Source organism: Aulostomus chinensis, chromosome 5 (genome assembly GCF_037954235.1).
Source record: "Aulostomus chinensis isolate RoL2024-O1b breed Wild chromosome 5, RoL_Achi_v1.0, whole genome shotgun sequence".
Taxonomy (NCBI): Eukaryota; Metazoa; Chordata; class Actinopteri; order Syngnathiformes; family Aulostomidae; genus Aulostomus; species Aulostomus chinensis.
The window spans coordinates 31605732-31632296 of record NC_141324.1 but is presented as its reverse complement, the minus strand read 5'-3'; the positions used below and the strand labels follow the sequence as shown (position 1 = coordinate 31632296).

General features: G+C 47.6%; 2 protein-coding genes and 1 long non-coding RNA gene across 24 annotated transcripts in view; 2 read left to right on the top strand and 1 right to left on the bottom strand.

The window, feature by feature from the left end:
• dlg1b (discs large MAGUK scaffold protein 1b) overlaps positions 1–19742 on the top strand; it is an 86374-nt gene extending 66632 nt beyond the window's left edge. For 9 of the 20 annotated variants that reach the window (XM_086204744.1, XM_086204742.1, XM_086204751.1 and 6 more), the window contains 8 exons: positions 2918–3017; positions 5991–6032; positions 8522–8572; positions 10250–10351; positions 10429–10601; positions 10994–11103; positions 15379–15470; positions 17818–19741. In XM_086204744.1, coding sequence (XP_086060870.1) covers positions 2918–3017; positions 5991–6032; positions 8522–8572; positions 10250–10351; positions 10429–10601; positions 10994–11103; positions 15379–15470; positions 17818–17924 — 777 coding nt within the window. In that variant the 3' untranslated portion in view covers positions 17925–19741. Of the gene's footprint in view, positions 1–2917; positions 3018–3365; positions 3400–5990; positions 6033–8521; positions 8573–10249; positions 10352–10428; positions 10602–10993; positions 11104–15378; positions 15471–17817 lie in introns of all 20 variants that reach the window. The other 11 variants (XM_086204763.1, XM_086204762.1, XM_086204757.1 and 8 more) reach the window with 6 other exon arrangements.
• LOC147262211 (uncharacterized) lies at positions 223–2272 on the bottom strand. Its single transcript, XR_015115986.1, has 5 exons — positions 2170–2272; positions 1881–2036; positions 1449–1771; positions 1205–1297; positions 223–708 (listed from the first exon to the last, which is right to left on the bottom strand). It is a non-coding gene; the product is annotated as an uncharacterized LOC147262211 (long non-coding RNA).
• Positions 19743–20227: 485 nt separating the features above from the next.
• rasal2 (RAS protein activator like 2) overlaps positions 20228–26565 on the top strand; it is a 41059-nt gene continuing 34721 nt past the window's right edge. Inside the window, exon 1 of one of the 3 annotated variants that reach the window (XM_086204741.1) lies at positions 20228–21173. In XM_086204741.1, the coding sequence (XP_086060867.1) occupies positions 21059–21173 (115 nt within the window). In that variant the 5' untranslated portion in view covers positions 20228–21058. The remainder of the gene's footprint in view (positions 21174–26565) is intronic. The other 2 variants (XM_086204737.1, XM_086204734.1) reach the window with 2 other exon arrangements.

The window sequence follows — 26565 nt, the reverse complement described above, 5'->3', positions numbered from 1 at the left end:
AAAGCTTAAACTGGCGAGGGAGCATTTGAGCCCGCCCTCCTGGGTGGACTCACCCGGACCTTTTGTCTTAACACGGCTCAGGGGATAAAAGACCAAGAGGCTACTCCTTTAATCTATGAGTGGTTTATTCACTCTTCACGGCAGAGTTACAGGTGCAGCCAAGCCCAGCGCTGGAAGAGCTCAGAGCTTCCGTGGAAACCCAGTGAGAATCGACTTCCTCCTGCCAGGGAACAAAGTTATAAGAAATGGCGCTCTGGCATTTGCCCCTGATTGGTCATCTTTGAATAATGACGTATGTTGCCAGAGTGTGTGTGTGTGTGTGTGTGTGTGTGTGGAGGCAAACCGGTCTGTGCTGGCTACACTCGAGAACATCAGCATCATTAAGATAATGGGAGGAGATCTGGAGAAAACACAGCTAGGAGCCTCACTCCTTGTCCTCACCGGGAGCTATCGGCCACAATGCTCCTCACCTTCGTCCTCGTCCTTTGAGTGAAAAGTTGGTTCAGAGACGTTTGAGGGGAGCCACCTGATTTACTGGCCGTGACTAGGAAAGGACCGAGGGGAGCTTCTGAGGAGGTGGTTGCTGTGAACGCTGTTAAACTCAGGAGACTTGCAGCAGGGTGCCCGTCTTTAATGATAAACGATGGTTGAGCAGGGAGGGTTCTACATCGGTAGTCACATTCTTGGCTGTTCTCCACAGAACCAAATCTGCAATAGAACATATTTAATTCATTTCTAAAGAGTGCACTGCTGTTTACTGTGGTGTCACTGTTGTTGCTGCCCACCCATGGATCTAAGCCCTCCATGCCTGCTTTACATGACCAGTTAGAAGCTTGTTTTCTACTTTATCTTTATTATCCATTATTGCCTCAGAGATGTCCTCCGTTTTCACCCAGTAACTGCACACTAGCAGAGTAAAAGACAGCCTTTCTTTCCTTAATACAGTATTTTAACGATCTTGACAACCAGGAATTATTATTTGGGAGTATATTCACAGTTTTTGTGTCCAACACTGTGTCTCCAGAAAGTTTGATTTAGGATGGTTTGGTATCTGAGAGTTGGTCAGCAACAAGTCAAGACTGACAGCTTGGTTTCCTGTGAACGGCCCCTCGGCTGCTGTCTCCATGTGTGCGACCACCCCGGCACCTGCCTCAGGTCCCTGTCTCCTCCCTACCACCTTCTGTTTGGGAAGGACATTAATAACCTTTTGATGGAATTCCCAAGACGCAGTCTTGATACCATTCTCATAGCAACGGTCCAGAGTCTGGATCAGATGGCCAGGCAAGTCCAGGTATTGCTGAAGGCAGATGTTCAGAGATCATGAGTTAAAATCCCCAGGAATTAAAACATGTTGGCCCACAGAACTAATGACAGCAGCATTTTAACATTCCATCGTCCCCGCGGCTAGAATGTCTGTGAGCGTGTCTGTCAGCTTAGTGTGGTGTCACCTGCGATCACGTCATCTTTGAGCCACATTTCTTTAAGACATGTCAGGTCCAGTTTGTTGCAGACAGAGCGCAGAGGACTGGCAGAGGAAGTCTACTCCTACGTCTGCAGAGCCAACGTCTCACACCTACTCTTGATCCCTGCTTCTTCCTCACTTTCTTGCACCTTTCTTTCCATCTTCCAGAGTGATGGGTTTCTGTACTTTTGGCTGGTAGAATGATTGATAGGACGCCACCAGTCTGACAGAGTGACAGAAGTTGCTGTGGCGTGTAGGTGAGGGCATCATGTTGTCCTGTTCAGCAACTCTCAGGTAGGCCCGCAAAGGCTGCCAGGGCAAGATTCGTGGTAAGGATAGGCTGCAGCACAGCTTCAGGCAATCAACCCTTACCAGGCAGTCAAACTGCTGCTACTTTACAAGAGAACAAGCTGAATACCTCACAAACACAACAGTGGTCATCAGCAGAGCCACGCCCCAGGACGCCGGTGTGGGCTTCCACCTATGGCCGCTGGCTGAAGTTGTTTAGCTTGGCTCCTACAAGTCGGCAAATTTGGAACCGTATTCACAGATTCAAACTCCTGGGTTCAATAACCTGAAAGTGAAACACTATTTAAAAAAACAAAAAAGGTATCTATCCAACTGCAATATGATGGACAACAAGCTACAACCGCATTTTTATCTGAACCAGGCGTCCTCCAGCTTGGATGAAGTGCGTTTGTGCCTACCTGCAGGCTGCAGGGCCATTTCACTTCCATGCAGAGTCGTGCCAACAAAAGCGCTTCACAAACCTAAGCTCCCCTGCTGCTGTGTTGAGGCCTCACCTGCTTGGTGCAGCTTGATTGGCCAGTCACCATCAGGTGTGTTAGCAGGGCGTGACCTAATGAAGGGCACTTCCATTCTCTATTGGTGTTCTTGAGGAGGGCTGGAGGTTCCAAGCAGCGTCTGTGTGTGTTTGCCAGAGTGAGCAACACTTTTCCAAGTGACGCTCTCAAACCTGTTTTGTTGGGCTGCGTCACAGACCCTCAGGGTCACGGACACAAACCTTTTTGACTGGCAAACAGAAAATGTCGATTTGCAAACAAAGGTTTTTAATTTTAAAAAAACTTTGGGATAAACACACATTAATTTACCTACCATTTGAAAAAAAGACTGCATTGTGGAAAGTTTAGTTCTCAAAATTGATTTGGTTTTCATAAAGACACAAAATGGCTGATAGACTGGCGTTCGCGTCATGGGCGAACGTAGGCGACGGATTCAAGCCCACTCGCGGGTTCTCAGGGTTAAAAGTTGACTGTAAAGTGACGGTTGTGATCGTTAAAGACACAGGAGCAGAGCTGTTGTGGGTACCGTCAGCTGCTACACGTGTTAGCTAGACCGCGACAAACTCATTCTGTCTAAACCGCCAGTAGACACCCGTGTCCCTCTCTTCCTCCTCTTTTTTTACTCCATCACCCTCTTCCTCTTCCTCCTCAGCAGTCCCTCAATGACAAGCGTAAAAAGAACCTCTTTTCCCGAAAGTTTCCGTTCTACAAGAGCAAAGAGGCGAGCGAGCAGGAGACCAGCGATGCTGACCGTAAGTATCAGCGCGAGAGGGGAGGCGGTCTAACAGACGATTAGTCAGCGACAGGAGGAGAGGTCAGCTGGTGGCGGCGTGCTGCAAACGCAATGGTTGTCATGGCAACAGGGCCGGGCTAATAAACACAGTCCCCCGACATTCATATTCATACTGTTGCAGAGCAACAGCAAATCATTTGAGCAGTCTGAAGCACCGCCCTCTCATCTTTGGAGGCAAAATGGCCGCCCTGAAGCCCTGCTGACTGTGGGCGTTCCCTCTGCTCTCTCTGTCTGTCGCTGTAACTCAGTAACTTTGTTTCTTGTGGTTGTTTTTTCCTCGTTGTTCACATGGTGCCACTGACTTCAGGACAACAGCGACGAAATGCTAACCAAAGGCCACAGTAAGTACTGCCACACACACCCAGCCCCAACCACCATTACACCCCCACCAGCCTCTTTACCTCCACCAGGATCCTCCTGGCCCTCGCAGATTCCGGAACAAGGGTTGGATTCACATCTCAAGTTGTCGCCTCAGTTCAAGTCAGCTTTCGCCTGTAAAACCACTTACATTTCGAAAACCTGTTTCCTTTCTAAACCCCCCCCTCTTTGGGCAGCTTGTTGGGGAAGGTCTCAGTGTGGATGGGGGGATAGATGTTTCTATCTGGGCGGCAGAGTTCGTTCCCCCTGCTTTTATGTCAAAGGAAGTTTTCTTGGTTGTTGATTCCTGGTGAATGCGAAGCCTCCTGTTCCTGCAGGGTTGCTCAACCCTTCTGGTTCAGACGCCTCTCACCGGCAGCAGGAATTCACAAGTCCAAACATCGGACTTCGACAGGAGTTTCACTGTTAGCGGTAGTGTTAAATACCTGGACGGTAATAAAGGTTGAATCAAAAACTAATTGAAGAACAAGTTGTTTAATTACCTGAAACATTGCACAGCGGAGTTGACGACAGGTGGGACAGGTCAGGTACATCCTCGACCGCTATGCTAGCTCCAGGCGTGCTGCTAGTACTCTGAGCTAACGTTACCTCATATCTGACATTTCAGCACATCACATTGCATCACAACATTACTGCAAGCATCGTCTCCATCCATGTTTGAAAAGTCAAGCTATACTTTAAAACTCGCCACCGCTGCTCTGTTGACAGGTGTGACATCACGCGCGAGAGCACAGCAACGTAGCCTGTGTCCCAGGAAAGTCTTGCCCTTTCCTGATGTGTTCAAGAGAAATGTGGTACTGATTGATTATGTGAATTGGTACCCTGTCACTGTAGTGACTGGTTCGTGACATCATCGCAGTCTTGATGACTGGGTTGTGACATCATCAACATAGATTAAACTGTAATAAACAGATCCAAATGATGCTGAAATAACGACATTGTGGGTTTGAATTAATGATTTATAATAATAGCTACTTTATTTTTGTAGCCACTTTAAAAACCAAAGTTCACCGAGTGCTCGCGACAGTGATGCGTGTCGCCAGTTAACCGTGGGTGACGAGAGCAACAAAGACAGGCAGTCGAAGCGACGGAGAGGGAGGAGAGGGCTTCTATGGTAAAGGGGTACGTTTTTACGTGTTGTCATGACAACACGTTAACAACTTTTAAACTGGCTTTGTTATGGAGTTGTCATTAGAGACTACAGGTAGTCGGACACAGCGTCACAGAATTCTTAGCCAAGTAGAAAATGTGCTGCTCGCCATTTTTTTCTGGACTCAAATAAGAGCTTCCCTTCTTCCTGCTCCCTCCCTCCTCTTCCTCATCCTGAATGGCGAGCATCCACCAGGTCAGAGCTCCATCTCTTCACTCAAACCAGCATTACAGTCATCAGTTTCTGGCTCCGCCTCTTTGTTTCCTGTGTGGGTCTCACCTGCAGGATCCACCCACTTGTCAATCATCATGACATCACTGAATTCCTTCCATCTTTAAAAAAGTGATTTCCAGGATTGGAAGTTCTCACAGCTGACAAACCATCACCCAGGTTTCCTAAACATTCCAGCGTCCATCCTGAGGACAGTTTGACGTTTCTGCTTCATGTGGTGACGAGATGAACTGAGATGATGCTGAAATCTCATCCAAGTAACAAATGAACCATCGTCAGCTGCTTCGACCTCCCTGTGGGAGCCTCTCCATCTCCTGCCTTGTTCAAGGGTTTAGTTTGAGTTCATCACAACACCATGAATGTTCATCTGTGCGGTAACGGAATGTTTTGTGAACGAAATGTTTATCTGTATTTCCTCAAATGGTTGAAGTGTTTGAGGTCCATGGGTCACATGATCTACATTTGTTTAACAAACCGTTAATAAATGGTTTATAACACACTATCGTGAAACTCCGACATTGACAGTTAAACATTTTTCGTGTTCGACTGAACTATGAAGAAACATTGAATGTTACCGTTTCTGAAATTCAACTACTTGGTTATGGTGGTTAACCAACCCTTTATTAACGTGTGGGCAGTGATAGTGTCCGCTGGTTAGCTGATCACAAATTTAACCAGCTTGTGTCTCCAGGATGGAGTTATGCTGTCCCCTTCTTATCGTTCCAGCTAATTGATCATGAGCATCCTCCTTCCTGTGACTTATAGATTGGATCGATTGATCAGCAGCAGTGTTGTCATTTGAGGACATTTATTCTTTATGACTCGTGTCATGATGTCATTTATCGGCGACAATAATCTGCTCTCGGGACATACGGTGACGTCATCCTGAATGTCTGTGTGTGACGTCCCGTCTGTCCAGGAGCAGATGGACAACACGAGACTGAAAGTTTGCTTGTTCTTTCGCTGTCCCACTCGAGCGCCTCTGCTGTGTCCACGCACTCACGCCAGACCGGACGTAGACCCTGGGTTCCTAAATATAGACTAAAAACCATCCGCTGTCTTCTAATGAGGGGTCTATGTGGTGACTGATGTGTGGACACTCAGACCGCAGCTCTGGCAGGAGGTGCCCCCCCCCCCCCCCCCGAGCTGACCTGTGATTTGTTGTGATTACAGAACACGTGACCTCGAATGCCAGCGATAGCGAGAGTAGCTACCGTAAGTGTTCCACGTTGCCGTCTCAGTGGCTGCTTCACCTGCAAACACCCCTACCTCCTTCTCACCACTCCCACGCCACCTGTTCCTCAAACATGGTGGAACTAACCAGCCTCACACCATGAATGAAGCAGAAGTAGAACCCCAGAATCACTGGTGGACGTCTCCGATGTTGTCCAACTGTCTCCAGTCAATTGTTCCTAAAACTACTGGTAACCGTTGTGTGGTAGGAGCCAATAGTAACATTGGTAACCTTTGTCTGTAACCTTTATCAGGTTACCTGAGCATCATGCTGACTAAACACGCTAACAAACCACACATGCACAAGCTCAGCTCAGCTCAACCTCCTGCTAACTGCATGAATGATGAATGCAGCGCCACACTCCTGCACAAGTGTGTGTGTGTCTTTAAGAGAGAAATACGTAGAAATACATTTGTATTTGTATATATGTGTGTATATATATATACATATGTATTTATTTATATACATATATATCTGTATATGTATATATGTGTACATATACATATTTACGTACATATATATGTATATATAGAGAGAGATATATGTATATATACACACATGTATGCATGTCTACATATGAAAGTGCATCTATGTATTTACACGTTTTAAAATATACTTACAGTCAACATTTGGGTTTGACATCAAAAGAAGAGTGTGAGACACAACATCTTTTGTTTCCAGGTATTTACATCTGGAGCACCTTTTGTTTGAATGCACCCATTTTTCTTGTGAGCAAAAGTATTGGAACGTGTGACTGACAGGTGTGTTTTGTTGCCCAGGTGTGTCCTATTACATTGATTACTCAAACACTAAATAGCGCTGGATGTCAACGCTCATTTTTAGATTCGGGTTTTGCCTGTGAGGACTGGATTTATAGTTAGAGGTGTAACCAACATGGAAACCAGAGAGCTGTCTGTGGGTGGGAAACAAGCAACTGTCAAACTGAGAGAAGAGGGAAAACCAATCAGAGCCATTGCACAAACATTGGCCATAGCCAGAGCAACCAATTGGAATGTCCCGAAGAAGTAAGACACCACTGGAGTACGAAGGAACAGACGTCGCACAGGGAGGAAAACAACAACAGCTGACGACAGAAACCTTGTGAGAGCTGCACAGAAAGACCCTAAAACAACTGTCAGTGACATCAGCAGCAACCTCCAGAGGGCAGGAGTGAAGGTGTCACAGTCTACTATTCGCAGAAGGCTTCAGGAACAAAAGTACAGAGGCTACACCAGAAGATGCCAACCACTCATTGGCAAGAAGAATAGGAGGGCCAGGCTGGAATTTGCCAAAAAGCACAGAGACAAGCCTCAAACATTCTGGGACAAAGTTTTGTGGACTGATGAGACAAAGATGAACCTTTACCAAAGTGAGGGAGGGGCTGAAGTTTGTAGAAGGAAAGGATCTGCTCATGATCCCAAACACACAGCTCATCTGTGGAGCGCGGTGGCGGTACTGCCATGGCCTGGGCTTGCATGGCTTCTCCTGGGACAGGCTCATTAAGCTTCGTTGATGATGTAACCAGTGATGGCAGCAGCAAAATGAACTCAAATGAACAAAAAAAAAGATGCACCCAAACTGACTGGGAGATCCTTCACCATGCAGCAAGATAATGACCCAAAACAACAAAGCAGTTGATCAGGAGCCAAAAGTGGACCGTTTTCGACTGGCCAAGTCAGACTCCAGGCTGAAACCCTCCAGAGCATGCACCTGCTCCAGGGTGACTGAAGGGAGAAACCTCCCAAAACAAACTGAAAGAGGCTGCATTGCAGGCTTGGAAGCATCACAAAAGAAGAATGCAAAAGTGTGGTGATGTCAATGGGTCACAGGCTCGATGCAGTGATCGCATGTAAAGGATTTGCAACTCAATACTGTCTTGGTCAGTTTAATTTATTTTTATCTGTTCCAATACTTTTGCTCGCCTAAAAATTGGTGTTCTGTTACAAATAATGATATCTCCTAAGTTGTGTACCAGATCCAGATGTAAATACCTGGAAATAAAAGTTGATCTTGTGTCTTTGATGTCAAACCCACATGTTTTCAGTCTACAGCTAAAATAAAGGAATTTGCCTCGCTGTTCCAAGACTTTTGGAGGGGAGTGTAAGAACATTTATTCGTGTATGTCTGGAGAAACTGATGTCAGATGAGATAAAACAGTTTCTGCATTAAAACAAGAACCGTGAGGACTGCCGGATGTCTGTTTGGATCAGAGGAGGTGAAGAACGTCCCGTTCCTCTAAGAACCCTTTTATTGACAGGAAATAGAGACAGTACATGTGGTGAGTGCACTGATCAAATAGAGCCTCGTCTCCCCTGAGCTGACAAACCAGAGAGGACCAAGGCTGGTGATGTCACAGTGACCCTGTTAATCAGCAGAGCCGTCGTCCCTCACACCTCATTTATTCATTCATTGCTTCTTTGTTCATATCAGTGGAACTGTCACCTCTGCTGACCTATGTGTGTGTTTGCAGGTGGACAGGAGGAGTACGTTCTGTCGTATGAGCCTGTCACTCAGCAGGAAGGTAAAACCATCATCCCTCCCTCCATGTTCCCCCTCTTCTCCTGTTGAGGGTGGGGGGGGGGGGGGTGGAGCCTATCCCAGCAGCCTTCCCCCTGGACAGGTCACCAGTCAATGGCAGGGCCAACACATAGAGACAGACAACCATTGGCTCTCCCAGCCACGCCTACGGTCAATTTAGAGTCTGGATTAACCTGGTCCCTCTTGATGTCTTTGGACTGTGGAGGAAGCTGGAGTACCAGAGAGAACCCAGCAGGAACAGGGAGAACATGGAGACTCACCCAGAAAGACCCCGTGCTGCAGCCGGGGCTCCACCCACAACCTTCTTGCTGGGGGTCCAACGTGAGGACCACTGCTCCACCGGGCCGCCTTAAAACCACCAATGACTCTGAAAATATTGATGAAGTAGCCGAGCAGTTCATCTGCTCAGTTTAGGAATCACGCGAGATGAAGACAATATCGACGCTGTCTATGACCAAACTAGTTGATGTTTCAGACCCTTCACGTCTTTGACCATGAAGTATTTCAAGACCTTCAGTTCTTTTTTTATTGACTAAGGGATGAGCTATTTTTGTAGTCCTACAGGAAGTGATCATGTCAGGGATGAGGTACACCATGACTTCATCATTGCTCTACATGAGCACTTAATGAATTTAATAATTTACTAGCAGGACATCACTTTTGTGTTAGCACATTAGCCAGCGTGGCTAACATCTTGGGCACGCCCATCATCCACTGGTGAAGTGCTCTAGAGAGAGAGCACCAGAGAGTAAAGCTGGGATCCGCTACACAACCGTCACAGTCATAGCAGACTATGACAAGACTGGGACTTTCACTGACTAGCCTTTTATGGCAACTGGGAAACTGGAAGTCACACATGTCACAACCGGCTGGATGAGGGATCACACACACCACCAAAGGGCATCCAGAGTCCATCCATCCATCGTCGTCTACCTCTTATTCCTACATTAAGGGTCGCGGGGGGTGGAGCCTATCCCAGCATCTACGGGCGAGAGGCGGGGTTCACCCTGGACAGGTCGCCAGTCCATCGCAGGGCCAACATACAGAGACAGACAACCATTCACACTCACACTCATACCTACGGTCAATTTAGAGAATCAATCAGCCTCGTCCCCAAATTGATGTCTTTGGACTGTGGAGGAAGCCGGAGTACCAGAGCGAACCCAGCAGGAACAGGGAGAACATGGAGACTCACCCAGAAAGACCCCGCTCGAACCCGGAACCTTCTTGCTGTGAGGCCACAGTGCTAACTAGTGCACCACCGTGCAGCCTGGCATCCAGAGTCTTCTTGAACAAATCAAACAAGTCTGGAGGAGTCTGTTTCTTCCACCGACCAGTGGGGTCTGACTGGTGCAGGTTCAGCACAACTGCTCCTTCCTCTGTAGAGTCGTCTGGCATTTCCCCAGCTTTAGTTATGAGATCCTAGCACGAACAATAACAAAAACAATATATTTCTAAATAAAGAACATTATGCAAATATGGAAAAGCTGCATAAAGAATAGGAACAATATTGGAAGAAAGTTGTGAAGTGTTTGGACCTGGTTAGATTGTGTTTCTAGACAATGACAGTGGCGTTCCGTTCATTATTAACCCTGAATCAAGAGACCGTCAGAACGCAGCTCACAATAGCAACTAAAGGTACTTGTGTTCTCTCCGACAGTCAACTACACGCGGCCCGTCATCATCCTTGGTCCGATGAAGGACCGTATCAATGACGACCTGATCTCAGAGTTCCCCGACAAGTTTGGATCCTGCGTTCCACGTGAGTCCCCTCAGATTTATGACGAAGAGGAAGTGATGAATGTCTGAAGAAGGTTTTTTTCCCCTTCCTCAACCCAGATACAACACGGCCCAAGCGCGACTATGAGGTGGATGGCCGAGACTATCACTTTGTGGTGTCCCGGGAGCAGATGGAGAAGGACATCCAGGACCATAAGTTCATTGAGGCGGGACAGTACAACAACCACCTGTACGGAACCAGCGTCCAGTCAGTCCGAGAGGTTGCAGAGAAGGTAATAACCACTGCTCTGAGGGTCCTCATCTTCACCGACACGCCATCATCATCAATCACGGCAGCTCCCCGCCATCTGCTAACACGATATCACCATGGCAGTTACTGCCATCAAATAAAACTTCATTTATAAAGCTCGGTGTCCATAACGGACATCCAAACATGCCGCGTTGGTGGTGGGGCCTCGTTCCTGAATGAAAGTGGACCTGAATGACCCCTGGGTTCGGTCATCGATACGCTGACGTGTGTTTGGGGAGCAGGTGGAGATCACTGACCTTGCAACATGTGATTGGTCAGATGTTCCTGACTGGAGCCGGCAGGTCATTTCCTGTGATGTCATAATGTTGATTCCTTTCCTGAAGATGACAGTTCTGTGTATGTTTCGCCCTTCAGGGTAAACACTGCATCCTGGACGTATCAGGGAACGCCATCAAGAGACTTCAGCTGGCTCAGCTCTACCCCATCGCCATCTTCATCAAGCCCAAATCTGTGGAGAACATCATGTGAGTCGGAAACACTGCTGCCTTCATTTCCTGGTTAAACATCCAGATGTAATGATAATAAAAGATAATAAAGGCTCCTTTCTTGCACTCAAGGTCGCCGTACAGAGCACATTAAAAAAACACACACATCTAAAATCATCAAAACAACAGAAAGAGGCACAGAGATTTCCATGAGGTTGGATGCACAGATTTGAACAGATGAGTTTTTAGTTGTGATTTGAAGTGGGCGAGTGAGTCAATGTTTCTGAGTGGGGGTGGTCATGAATTCCAGGGGCGGGGAACAGAGCGGCTGAATGCCCTGCTCCCCATGGTGGAGAGATGGGCGGAGGGGACAGACAGGTGTATGGAGGAAGAGGATCTTAGGGCACGGGAGGGAGTGGGAAGATGGAGGAGGTTCGGACAGATATGGTTGTGGATGGCTTTGAATGTAAGCAGGAGGATTTTAAATTGAATGTGGACCTGACCCAGGAGCCAGTGGAGCTGTTGGAGGACCGGAGTGATATGGTGGGTGGAGGGAGTCCGAGTTATGATGGGAGCAGCTGAATTCTGGACCAGTTGGAGTTTATGAAGGGATTTGGGAGGGTGGTCGAAGAGGAGAGAGTTTGTCATCCAGGCGGGAGGTGATGAGGCTGTGAACAAGGATGGGGGTAAGGGAGGGGCGGAGGCAGTTGATGCTACGTAGCTGGAAGTAGGCAGACCAGGTATCGTTGTTGGTGTGGGATTGAAAGGATGGTGTGCTGTCCAGGCTCTTAACTTGGGGGGAAGGTGAGACGGGGGAGTTGTCAATAGTGAGGGAAAACTGTTGGATTTGGAAAGTGTGGGTTTGGTGCCAACGAGGAGAACCTCGGTTTTATTGACGTTTAGTTTGAGGAAGTTTTGGGTGAACCAGGTTTTTATTTCAGAGACGCAGTCAGTGAGGGAGATGGGCAGCAGAGAGGATGAGGGTTTGGTGTTGAGGTAGAGCTGGGTGTCATCGGCATAACAGTGGAAATGAATGTTGAATTTGCAGGAAGGCGGTAGATGATGAAGAGTAGGGGCCCAGGACAGAGCCCTGGGGCACGCCAGAAGTAATGGAGGAGGGGATGGATTTATGAGACTTGAGCTGAATAAATAATAGAGTGAATAAATAATAGAGTGCAGCCAGAGAGGTAAGATGTGAACCAATCCAGGGGACTGTGGGTGATGCCGATGGGACGTAGTCTGTTGAGGAGGGTAGTGTGACAGATGGTATCGAAGGCTGCACTCAGGTGGATGAGGATGAGGATGGTGAGGAGTCCAGAGTCAGCTGCCATGAGGAGGTCGTTGGTGATTTTGATAAGTGCTATGGAGTGGGCGGAAACTGGACTGGAACTGTTCATACAGGTTGTTGTGGGGCAGGTGTGAATGGCATTGGGAGGCAACTGTTTTTTCGAGGATTTTGGAGATGAAGGGGAAATTAGATATGTGGCGGAAGTTGTTGAACTTGGAGGGGTCGGCACTGGGTTTTTTCAAAATTGGGGTGATGGCAGCCATTTTGAAGGACGTAGGGACAGTTCCAGAGGTGAGAGAGGAGGGGATGATGGCAGAGATGAGGGGGAGGTTGTGTGGGGAGGCGATCCAGTTGGCAAGTGGATGGTTTGGGTTTCCAGATGAGTTCTGTGATTTCTGAGAGAGTGGGGAGATGGAAGGTGGAAAAGGGGCGTGTGAACGGGTGAAGGTCTGCTGAGATGCTGAGGTGAGGAACTAACATGACATGGTAGAGTTGCAGAAGGAGATCGTGTAGAAGTGAGAAGGGAGAGAGTCCTGCGGTTTGGTGATGTTATTGAGCAGAGAGACCAGTGACTTGCAGTTTCCTCGATTGGCAGTGATTATTCCGGAGTTGTAGTGGGTTTTGGTGCTGGCAATGGAGTCCTTACAAGGTAATACGTGGTTATTGTACATTTCCTTTTGAATCGTGAGACCAGGTTTTCTATGTAGACGTTTCAGTTGCCTACCTTTGACTTTCATGAGACGGAGTTCGGGGTGAACCAAGGGGCAGAGACAGAAAAGGAAACATCTGTTTTTTAGCAGAGCAAAGAAATTAAGAGTGCGGTAGAGTCCAGTGTTGTAATGAGAGACCGGATCATCAGCGGTGGATAGATTGTGGAAGTCAGGAGTAATGGTCGACCGATCGATCGGGCGATTTTTGCTATTTTTTAGTAAATCGGCATCGGCCGATTATTTAATTTGGTCGCGCCGATTTTCAGTCAGGCACATCTGCGGGCAGCTATTTACGACCCGGCGCAGCGCTGTTCATTCAGAACCAGAGGGCCAACAGGAAAGGCTTCAATTCTTATATTCCAGTGTCCTAAAGTCATATATTTGCTCTCATAAGTTGTAATCTGTTGCTTCATTTAGCGAAAGTAAAAACAAATAGCATTTTCTGCTCAAAATGAAACGTTGCTCGCTCATAGCCGTCAAGTCTCCCGTTTTGGCCGGGAAACTACCGTATTTCACCCCTCTTTCCCGCCCTCCTCCCGTATCAGTATTTTCCCGTAAATGTCCCGTATTATTCAAAATAAAAACATTCTCGTGCCTCTCCAAACTGAATTCCGTCACTGGCCTCGCGAGAATTACCGCCAGCAGTAGCCAGGGCGGAGTATCTGGTCCGCGGTCCGTGTAGTGAACAGAGACAGTGCCTCGGTCGCCCCCCCCCCCCCCCCTCATTATAATGAATAAAGCCCCCCCCAAACAACGCGCATCATAAGAAGTAGCGGGCCGTGCGCCGCCCCCCCCCCCGGTCGGCATCGGAACATTTCCCTTATTTTCTCGACCAAAACTTGACTTTAACGCGTTAATTAGTTTAATTAGAAAGAAAGCATGAAAACGCTTTACTTTAGTTTTTATTTCCTGTCGTATTTCTTAGTAATGTCACTGTGGAACAGCGAGGGTCTCTCTCTCTCTCTCTCTCTCTCTCATTCACTCACTCACTCACTCACTCACACACACACACACAAGTGTTGTACGTCCTCTTATTAGTATGATATTTTAGCATGCCAATTAAGGACAATACCATAGCATATCGGCCCAAAAAAATCGGCAGCTCATATCGGCCATCGGCTGACTCTGACTTCTAAATATCGGCATCGGCTTTAGAAAAACCCGTATCGGTCGACCTCTAGTCAGGAGGTGCAGATATTTGAGTTGAGAGTGGCATGGTTAATATTCTTTATATTCCGGAATGACATGCAATGTTTTTTTGGAGATGGAGAGAGTGAGTTTCACTGTAAATGAGAGGCCAAAGTGGTTATAAGGGGAGTTCATCAGCTGTAAGGTCGGAAGAAGCGACACCAGAGCAGCAGATTAAATCCAGGATGTGGTATGTCGCTGACATCCAAAAATCTCCACACAGGAGGTGAAGTCTCTGGTGAGAGGCAGATTGGCGTTGTCCATGTGGATACTGAAATCAGCCAGTAGGGTTATGTTTGGTGAGAGAGAGGCGGGTGAGGAAGGCAGCACAGTCATTTAGAAATTCATTATTTGGTTTTGGGGGGGCGGTACACAGTAGCAGTGATGGCCGGAGTGGGACCAGACAGCTCACAAACAGTGGACTCAAACGAGCTGGACGCAGGCACAAACACCGGGTAGCAGAGCCAAGTTGAGTGAGGTGTTGTCACAGCTGGTGGTCGTGTTAGCCGACCAGGCTAGGCGGGCTAATACACTGTGGTCAACAGCCCAGCTGGTGAAGCATGGAGGGTGACGAGAGCTGGACCAGATGGACTTTATTACTGTTGAGCTGTTATGCTGGAAATCCACCCTCGGTGGACGTATATGGGGCTGGAAGGCGATGTCCGGGTGAAGATGGAGGACCTCCGGCGCAGGTCCAGGGCGGTGGAAGCGCAGCCGGAGCAGGTCAGTGGCCGAGTACTGGAGCAAACCCATCACTGGCTTGTGAGCAGGCTGTTAAAAGAGCCAGGCAGAGAACAAGCAGGATGTGTACCCTACCGGCCCGCATTGTGGATGGAGGCATCGGCGGCCAGTGAAGGACGCCAGGTGAGCTTCAGGTTCACGAAGTCTCACACAAATGGTGGTGCCGGTAGATCAAGGAAGTATTCCACGTGACGGGAATTGCATTGTCTGATTAGGTCGGAAAACCACAGGATTGATCAAAAAGGTCTGAGAGGCTGACAGGTTCAAAAAGTTAAGAAGAACTCAAAAAAGGAGGTTGAAAAGTTGCCAGTGAGCAGCGGCAGCAAGTTGCGCCAGCATTCACTTGTCCGCCATCCATGTGACGCGTTTCTTGTTTTCCTGTTGCAGGGAGATGAACAAGCGTCTGACGGAGGAGCAAGGCAGGAAGACCTTTGATCGCGCCGCCAAGCTGGAGCAGGAGTTCACTGAGCACTTCACGGGTGAGACGCTGCCGCCACATTTACACACTGTCATCACACAGTCATCACGCACACCCTACATACCGTTCACAAGGCGTTAATAATACAGTTAAAACAGGAACAAGATGTTTTAAGATGAGCAGGGAACGATGACCTCAAAGTATGAAAGGAAGAAATGGCTGGGAGAGTCGAGCAGGCTGTTCCTCTCAGAGGGGCTTTGAGTTTAAGGCCCGATGACCACATTTTTGGAGATTCGTGGAACAGCGGAAGAAGGGTATTGACTACGTCTAAGTGGGTTAGAGGATGTGAATGGAACAAGGTATCGCGCTGTAGCCGGTGAGTTAAGTGGGAGTAGGTCCAGTGATTCATACATAGGACAAGGATGAGGACGGCAGGGACACCCCAGAATGAATCTGCACAGACTTTTGTAGTCTTGATAAACCCTATCTGTGTGGTCAACTATAGGAAATACTAGCTGTGAGACTGTTCGTTTTCTAACTTGAAGAGTGAAACAATTCATGTGAATCAATATGAGACTTAAAGGAAAGGTCAGGATCAAGCCAGACACCCAGGTATTGAAACGTGTCAACCTTCTCAAGAGGTAATCCATCGTAAAAGTTTCAACTCGAATCATTACTTGTGCGAGTGGCATATCTGGTACCACACAGCATCCAGCAGGATTTCTTTTTGTTCACTACAAACTTGTTGTTGTGAAACCATTGTTGGACTAAGTTAAAGTCAGACTGGAGTGAACTTTGAAGTTGTGATAAATCAGAATCAGATGCATAAATAGCAGCATCATCAGCATCCAGATGAACATGGCAATCAGAACAAATTTGTGGAAGATCATTCTTAAGAATTGAAAAATGTAGAGGAAAGTGGAACCTTGAGGAACACCTTTCCCATAACTAAATAATCAGATTGTATACCCTTAAACACAATGGTGTCTGTTGTGTAAGTTTGCATGAACCCGTAGTAAAGCCTGCTAGACCAGTGGGGGGAGCTTATCAAGGAGTCGGTCAGGAGCTTCGATGAGATCAATGCAGATTGATCCAGTGAGTTGACCACCATCAAACGCTGAGGATACAGAGGTCCCTCGCTGTGATGCGGTTCACCTTCCGTGAGTTTTGCGGATGTTTTTTAGTGCGATTTTGCATGCTGGCTTGCTGAGATATGAGCAGCAAAGTTAATAGACTTGGCTTCAGTCCCATCAGGTCCAGCACTGTCCTTCGGTTCGCAGATGCCACGATAAACTTCCACAGGTGGGATTTTACTGAACGGGAAGGAGCTGCCAACAGCAGTTACATGAGAAGAACTGACAGAGGAGGTGCTAGAAAAGAGGAGGAGCTGAAAAGAATGAACTACAAATAGAAGAAAAAGGATTATTGAACGCTTTGGAGATTCCAGAAGAATCATTCAGTTTCCTTATTGATCCTCAGTGAGTTTGTAGAACTATTGTTAGTTCTATGAAGAATACTATTGATTTGTTTCCAAAACGGTCTGGGGTTCTGAAAATCTTTAGAAAGGCAGTCCTTACAGTAGGGGGATTTAGCAGGTCTGGTTTTAGTCGTGGATAGATTCCTTGAATATCTGTAAGATTCCCAGTCATCAGGATCTTTAGAAGGTCTGACTTTTGCCCAGGCCTTATCTCGTAGTTTAAAAAGACAAATTAGCTCTGAACGAATCAGGGTAGATGATGACCTGTGACTCTGATTGGTCACCATGGTGCATGTTCATCAACCACCTTCATGAATTCACAGTGAAGGAAATTCCAGGCATCCTCAACAGAAGGAATTCATTTGAATCACTCCCAGCTGATGGAAATTACATCCTGAATATGGAGATGAACGTCAATGTTCTCCCCTCTATCCGATGTGTATTGGAGACCTGAGTCGTCCACATGCAGAAAATGACACAATGTCACAGTCAAAAGACACCAGAAGTTACAATTCTGTCAGGGTTGGTGGCAAGAATCCAGTCGATGAGAGATGTGGACTCTGGTGGGTTGGTTACTCAGTTGAGTGACGTTGTTGCTGCCAAATAAGTTCTATCCTTTGAGGATGAACGGTCCGGCCAGTTACTATTAAATCACCCGAGCTACTGGTTTCATCCTGGCAGCTGAAGGAGTTGCTGGTGGATAATGGAGACCTGGTGGAACCAGAGGGGCCTGTCGATATTCCCAGTCATCACCTGTTCATGTTCATGAAAACTATCTTGACAAACTTCAGGTGTTAAAGGCCCCGATGCTAAGAGCTGCCACAGCTGATCATTGTGTGAACGTTTACGTACATGCATGCGTGTGACTATGTTGACCATTTGTGTGTGTGTGTGTGTGTGTGTGTGTGTGCGTGTGTGTGCGCGCGCGCAGCGGCGGTGCAGGGCGACACGTTGGAGGAGATCTACGAGCAGGTGAAGCAGATCATTGAAGAGCAGTCGGGTCCGTTCATCTGGGTCCAGTCCAAGGAGAAGTTATGAAGGTCACCGAGCTCCGAGCCTCCTCCCTCCAGTCACTTTGTTTTATTTTAAAAAGACCTGCAGGCAGCAGCCCCCCTCCCCCACCCGACCTCCATCAGGAGATCCAGGCTGACCGCAGTGTGATTCGCTCTCACGTTTGCCTGATTAGACGCCATTGCCAGAGTTCCTGGCGCCGAGACCAGCAGAGTAAAGCACACAGCATGTCTGACGAGGTCACATGTCATGGTACCGCCCCCTCCCCCCGCCCCCCATGTCTAAGGGAGGAGACAGAGGCGAGTCCATGAAGGCAACGGGGAGAAATGTACGAATCAGATGATCTTTCTTTGTGTTTTTTTTCTTGTTGTTTTTTTTGTCTTGTCAGGAAGTGACGAGGTGGACGGAGCGCCAGTCTCAGGCAGCGTCTGTCGGTCCGCACGAAGGCGACAGGAAACGCAAAACTTTGCACGTTTGAGCTTTAACAGCATGTCAGTTATACCCCGTTTGATTTCCCATCAGCCCCCTCTCCTCTGTCACGGCTTCTCTCTTCCGTTCGGCGCTCCGTTGTTCTTGCTTTCATTTTGTTGCTCGTCGCTGCTGCCGGATATCCGTCAGGAGGTTGCAGGGTCACCGCTCTGCCACCAGAGGGCGCTGTGACCATATTTTAATGCAATGTGATTTTACAATTTGACACCTGAAGCTTGTTGCCCTTTAATGAGGTCAGAGGTCACCGTTTCAGTTTTTTGATTGACACTGTAAAAATGTGCGTTCTTAGATACGATGAAATTGTCTCTGTGAGAAGAATGTCTCCGCTCGTTTCTACAACTGTGACTCGGGACAGGAGACGTGAGTCAAGTCGACTCGATTAGCAAATAACCACAAGAAAACCGTCCATATCTACAGGAAATGTATCGTTACGGCGAAAACTATTTCATTTTTGGAATAAACTTCAATTCTGCAATAAAAACTTTATAACTACAGAAAATAAATGATAAAATTATCAAAGTATCAGAAAAGTTAATTACAAAATATTGACATTACGTCACTTTCAAAATAGCAAGAAAACTCAATCAGGAAATATAACAAGAAATTGAAAAATATTAACAAGGAGTCAATAATATTAAATAAAACACTTTATTGGTATTAATGTGAGATTATCAGAAAATTGTAATTATGGGAAAACAAGGAAAATGTAACCAAGTGTGACAGTAAGTCTCATTACACTGAAACCTTTAAAATTCAGATCATTTCAAAGTTGTGATTAAAAATGTAACAAGAATATTAGAGCTTCTCTCCGCCAATAAAGACTGAGATGATGTTGGCGGTGTGAATGAGCGAATGAGACCGCACAGACCCGCCAGAGCCAAACCTTCACAGCCTAAACTCACTCAAACTCTTTGATTTTACGGTGTTATAATTTCTTCATGGGCTTGTGTGAGGTGGCGCGGCGTCCTCCGCGAGGCCAGCGTGAACCCGTCAGATGGCCAAAGGCGTCCGTCAGTGTCTTCAGTGTCTTACCATGAAAATGATGTCTGATCATATTGCGGCGAGTGAGCCGGTGGGCGAGCGAGCGCCAGATGCAAAGGTGATTATTGTACCAGAGATTTTGAGAGATATTTAACCCTGGTAAACTGCCTATTTTGTTATAATAAAAGTCTATATTGAACTTTATGTAAGCACTACTACTACAGGATTATTTTCTTTGCATTGTTAATCATTTGATGAATAGAAGTATAAAGATATTTGAATATATATTTTTCTTTTTCTTTGATCACCACCTCCTCTGTCTCTTATTTTTCTTTTTTAAGCATAATAAAATCTTAACAAGAAAACAGGAAGTGGCTTCTTCTTCTGTTGGGGCTCAGCCCTTTTGAAAGACATACAGCTGTTTCCACGTGAAGTCCGGAGATGTAAATGTCAGTCACTTTCATGCGTGTTGGTGCTGCTCGTTGTCCATCCTCCTGAAATCAGTGTGGATGTTCTCATTTTCAAAGGGATAAAGTCCTGGAAATTTAGGGTTAAAATGTGTCTGAACTCAAAAATGAAGAGCTGTAAATGTAACTACAATGAAATATTTACATTTTGAGAATACAAATTTAAAACTCATTGGTGAGAAAGTCTTCTGTATTTTAGGGACCCTTGCAAGACCCTCAAGGAACAGTGGGAGGTCCCCAGACCACACCTTGAAAACCTGTTTCAGTTCATTTAGCAGCAGTGTCGGAAGAAAAGCACGAGAGTACTGAGTTTGGAGGATACTGTTGCTTTGAAAGTGGACACTTCCGGTTCCCAAGCTCCGCCCATCCGCCTTTAGTCGGGGACAAAACCTCTGACCGGATATATGAACATTTCAGGAAATCATTTTTCACGTTGGTGACTGAAAAGTGTCGTTCGCAAAACTTTACATGTTAGATTCTGTAATTAATTTTGCGGTGTGAAACGTTGTACTTCAATTATTGTGTATTACTGTGCATTCCGATTGAAACGAAGTGTTCTTTTGACAGACGTTAATAACGGAACAGAGTTTCAGGGGTGGCGCCAGCAGGGGGCGCTGCTCAGCCGCGTCCACGATCTCAAGACGTGGTAGCCGAAGAAGAAACAGTTCCCATGTCTTCATTTTGGAAAAGATGAGCAGAAGTTTGTGTTTAGTCTAGACTTTGAATATTTAAACTGGTGTTATTGTTGCCGTCGTCTTTGAATTCCATCATTCTTGTTCACGTTGATTTTGGTCATATTCGTCTGTCAAAGCTTCGATGAACTACTGCGCGCGGGAGCGCGCATGGTGTGAGGCTCGTGCCCGGAGGCGTGCGGAGCACTGGCCGAAGTGACACGCGTGAGTTCAGCGGCTCACACCGGATTTAACAGCGGCTCTGGTGTGAACCTGTACCGAACCGTCAGTGAGGCTCCGCCTCCTCGGGACGCCGGTTAGCGGGAAGTTGTGACCCGCGAATCTACTCTGGAGGAGCGGAACAATGAGGGCCAGCCAGCCGGGCTGCCGGACTGCTGTCCCGGCTAACGGCTAGCTAGGAGCCTCCGGCGGACACACGACGGAACTCGCTGTTGAGTGAAAGACCTCCGCTTTAACTCCTGAAGTCTCCACTTGGGACTTCGGCTACTCGTGGAGGACTTGGTTGGACGAGGACAAGTTTTTCCGTCCGGTCATGGACACGGACTTGGGAGCTGGCGACGTGGACTCGCTCAGCCTCCTGGACCCCCCAGTAGACCGGATCCTAGTGGACACCGTGTGCCAGCAGCAGGGATGGCTCCGGGTTTACGGTAAGGGAAAATCCCGCGGGGGGCGGTCCGGTGTAATCGTTAATAGAATTTGATGGATTTGTCTGAAGGGTTCTCCTGCGATACTCCTGGGGTTCTCCTGCGATACTCCTGGGGTTCTCCTGCGATACTCCTGGGGTTCTCCTGGGATACTCCTGGGGTTCTTCTTGGATACTCCTGGGGTCCTCCTGGGATACTCCTGGGGTTCTCCTGGGATACTCCTGGGGTTCTTCTTGGATACTCCTGGGGTCCTCCTTCCAGCAACATGTCTGATCAGCGGCCAGCATAAGGCAGCAGTATAGTTCTCGTCATCATGGACAGGAAACGGCAACCACAATCAGCAGGAGTGACCAAGCCAAGGGGTCTGTGTTGAGGTGCTGGGGCCTCCTGATTGGTGGACACCTCTGTGGTGATGTTGGCTGCTGATGCCATGGGTGGTTAGGGTTTAGAATCCTGGGTTTCTCCTGGGTTGGGACACAGGTGTGGATGTTGGGACACAGAGGTGGATGTTGGGACACAGGTGTGGATGTTGGGACACAGAGGTGGATGTTGGGACACAGGTGTGGATGTTGGGACACAGAGGTGGATGTTGGGACACAGAGGTGGATGTTGGGACACAGGTGTGGATGTTGGGACACAGAGGTGGATGTTGGGACACAGGTGTGGATGTTGGGACACAGAGGTGGATGTTGGGACACAGGTGTGGATGTTGGGACACAGAGGTGGATGTTGGGACACAGAGGTGGATGTTGGGACACAGGTGTGGATGTTGGGACACAGAGGTGGATGTTGGGACACAGGTGTGGATGTTGGGACACAGAGGTGGATGTTGGGACACAGAGGTGGATGTTGGGACACAGAGGTGGATGTTGGGACACAGGTGTGGATGTTGGGACACAGAGGTGGATGTTGGGACACAGGTGTGGATGTTGGGACACAGAGGTGGATGTTGGGACACAGGTGTGGATGTTGGGACACAGAGGTGGATGTTGGGACACAGGTGTGGATGTTGGGACACAGGTGTGGATGTTGGGACACAGAGGTGGATGTTGGGATTCTTCTCCTGATGCTGTGTTAGCCCTCCCTTCGTCTGGGAATCTCCTCCAGCATCAGGACACATCCCTTCCAAGGGACAGAGGGAGAAATTGTCTTGTGGGGTTTCATCATCTGATTGGCCCTGAGAAACTCAGGTCATGCAATTTTGGAGAGAACAAATCAGCCCACTGATCTGCTGATTAGCGTCTGACCAGTCAGCACCTGGAATTTGTGTCATGTCTCTTGCTGTTTCAGCTACATCATCTATTCGAATGTTCGTCTCTTAGGTTCCATTCAACTTGTGTTCTCATATTCCTGATGTTCCCTCTCATGAGAACAAGCCACATGTCCCGGACATGTGTAGCTTAGCCTTAGTTAGCCTCATCCGCTGACACAGAGTGGTGGTCTCTGGCATTTATGGTTTTAGCCTCCTCGGCAGCTCACTGACAAAGTGCTTTATCCAAGGAAATGGCACCCCCAAGCCTATTAACACTGACACACACACACACACACACACACACACACATACACACACACACACACACACACACATACATCTCATTCCCACCCTAATTTGACCACCTTCTCAAACAGCTGACCTTCCCACTTCTAATAATCCTGTCAACCCTGCACACAGACCAGTTGATATTAGTGTGTGCTCTCAGATTAGTATCTCAGGTAAAGTTTTAGTTGGCTTGTTGCCATGGAGACACAGGACTTCAGAGTCAGGAACTACTGCCACATTGATTACGTCTTCGGATGGAGTTTGCTTTCATTCTGTATCAATTGAACATTGACCTTTTACGGGTCAAAGGTCACAGTGGTCATCCTCTCTCCTGTTAAGCTGCTGAGGGCGAGGCCTTGCAGGCTTCCCAGGATTATTGGTCACTGATATTCTGAGTTTTTGTGCTGTCACCTGTGGACACACGTGACACTGATGTGATCTGGCTGGATGAGGACTTCTGCAGGACAATGGAAGCCAGTTCATGGAGGAAGTGGTGGTCTCTTATCAGGATGGCGGAGCGGAGGCAGGATGTCCCTCCTGAAACAAAACAAGTCCAACTCAAAAATAAACTCCAGCCTATTTCAGGACCTGCTAGAGAAACGTGGGTGGCTCATGGGCCACTGCAGCGCCGCTGTACTGCAGGCCACTGCAGCGCCGCTTGCAACGTCACTGTTACCAGCTAATAAGGGACGCCCACGTCACCACTTAAGTGTTTCAACGACATTTAAGATCAGGACCAACAGGTTAACCTTTGGTCCTGATCACACCTGCTACTAGGAATGTGACCATAGTGGTCAGCCATGACAGCAGGTGTGAACACACACAAGGAGTCCAGAGATCTGATCCAGATTCTGAGCTGGTCTGGACCAGATGAGGCCACATTCTGTCAATAGTTTGAACGCTACTGTGGCCTGGGCCTCATTGAAGGAGCCTCATCAGCTGATGTGCTTTGACAAGCAGGAAATACAGACTGGAGGAGTATTAGTACACACATCATTACTATTGTTGTTACTACCATCACTACGCTAACTGCTGTTATTTCAACATCTGGTCCAGACAACAGCCGTAGACAGACATTATTGTTGTTGCAGCAACCAACCTCTCTGGCTGTTGGGTTGTCAGGAACAAACGTGGCTGTGGTTTCTCCTCTGCTGTGAATCTCTGACCGGTGACCAGGACAGAAACAGACGCGTGTTAGAACCAGCGAGAGGCCTGACTATTGGGGCTCGGACCACGTCAGGACCAGGTGGGAACGGGGTCACACACGATCAACCCTGTATGAGGGACAGGTGGGACACCTGTTTGAGGGACAGTCATTTTCATTTTGCAACTGAACCAGCTGGTGTCGGATGGAGCGCCACCTGGCTGTGGGTCTGTAAATCTTGGTAAATGTCAGATTACTCTGCTCAGCTCCAACTGCCTGGTGAGGGATTACTGGTGTAATCTGGTGGGATTAAATCACTTCCCCTGTTGCTGTAAATTGGATTATTGATGCTCACATGCAGCCTGCAGTTTGGCCTCCAACTGCAGTCATGATGAAGAGAGGGATTAATAGATGATAGCCGACAGATGGAGAGATAGATGAATGGTGTACAGACCCGTGAAACTGAATCAGAATAGTGAACTCCAGCCAGCATGTGGCAGGTGTGTGTGCGCAGGTGTGTACCTGATTGATTCAGCAGCTTGGGGGGGGGGGGGGTGCATTCAGGAGACAGTGGAGGAGAAGGACAGCTGAGTCTGTGGAAGGAGGGACACTGGCCACAGAACAGGTGGAAGTCATTGGCCTTTTCCACATCCTCATCCAGGACCTGGCTGTTCCTCCCTGAGTAGCCTGAGATGTTTCCCATTCCTTCCAGACCTTCCAAGTGCAGTTCTGCTGCAGTTTACGCCCCACTGTCCTTTTATAGTCCACCTTTGCTGGCTTCAGCCTTCCCTTTAGCTCATGCTGTACCTACCTGAGCTTCTCCCGGTCACCCTCCCTGACAACCTGCTTTTTCAGGTGGAGAAGCTCCCTGATGTTACCAGTGACCCAGGTGTCATTATTGGGGAAGCAGCGCCCAGTTTCTGCCGGTACCACGATGCCCCTACAGAAGCTCTTGTAGTCTGTGAGAAGGCCGTCCCTCGTGTACGCTGCTGACACGGAATTTTGCTCATCACGGAGGAACGAAACAGACTCAAAACACTTCAGACACCAGAGCGACTCAAACCTGCTGCCACTCCAACCGGCACATAATCAATCACATGATACATCAAGAGAGATGGATGGATGGGCGGACGGATATAGAGGTAGAGGGATGGACTGAATAGCTGGAGGAACAACTGCTAAGATTTCAAGGTGTAACTGCAGGTGTGAACTGGCTGCTGATGAGTGTGAGGCTAACCTGATCTTGCTGCCATTTTCTGGAAACTTCAGTTCGTAATGGAGGTCAGCTCGCTTCCTGTCAACTGATGCAGCGCCACTTGGAGCCTCCTCCACCTTCGTTCTGTCTTTTATCCTCCACAATTTGAGTTGTGCTGCTAATGCCACAGATCACTTGACCTCCTCAGCAGAGGAAGTGATGAAGAAGTGACATGCGCTCTCTCTCCCTCCAGCAGGTCAAAGCAGACATGTGTCCCCACTAGGCTTGTCACGAGAACCGATACTTGGGTACCAAGTCGGTGCTAAGATTCTGAAAGTGTGACGGTACTGACTTTTCTAGAATACCCGAAGTACCGTTGGTACCGAGGAGCCAGATCTGGCTGCTTCTTTAGCGTTGTTTTTTGGCTGTAAATGAGCGATTATATGGCAACCCTCCCACGGTGCTGATCACGTGACTGACTACCCTGCTACGAAGAACAACATTCAACATCACTTGGTTCAAATAAAGGAGTGTATGGTGAACTACAGGGGAGTTTTTTGTTTATTTTTTATTTTTACCGTAGTATCGAGTATCGTGGAATTTAAGTGATATTGGTATCGACTACTAAATTTCTGGTATCGTGACAAGCCTAGTCCCCACTGATCCTGGATCTGCTCCACCTTCCTGCTGGTAAAGGAAGGTTCTGGTGGCTGCTGTTGCAGGATGTGCTGCTGATGGAGAATTGTTGGGTGGAGGTTCATTGAAGGAGGGAGGTGCTGGACCTGCTCTACTTGGACAGAGTCAGGACAGAACTTTGGTTGGGGTTTGGTGACACACAAATAAACCTGACTGGACTTGGACCAGTAATGAGCCCATTTATCTCCTGTGACGTGACGGCGGCATATTGAGGCTCATCAATGTGGCATGTAGGAAGAGGAACTGTAACATGGCGTCACTGGCAGGACTGTGACTCAGAAGACTCAGAGTGCTGCAGCTCAGCTCTGACCTACATAAGGCGCTGTCCCACCCCCTTATCCATTAATGCTGCTGTGTGGGGAAGTGAGGCCATGGCGCTCTTTGACAGCCGAACAGGAAGTGGGTGGTTGTTGTTTATTCAAATTCATATGATGATTAATGAAGAGCCTCATCAGGGTGATTGAGAAACCATTTATTTGTTTGTTGATTGATTGATTTTTTAACGTAAATAAAGATAACCTTTATTTATATTGCACAATTTCATACAAGAAGTGCTTTACAGAAAGATTAAAATTCTTTAAAAGCTTAATAAAATCATTAAGAATCATGATAATAAGATCAAATGAAAAACGGTAAAGATAAAGAGATGGTATTAAAGATCTTGTATGATCAGTCAGAACAGTGTACTAGGAAGAATGTCCAAATACACATTACATATTTCATACATGCATACATAACACAAAATCACCTAAAGCAACTTCAAATAATCCCTCTGATGATCGTTAAGTAATCAAACTCATACAAACATGATTGCTCATTT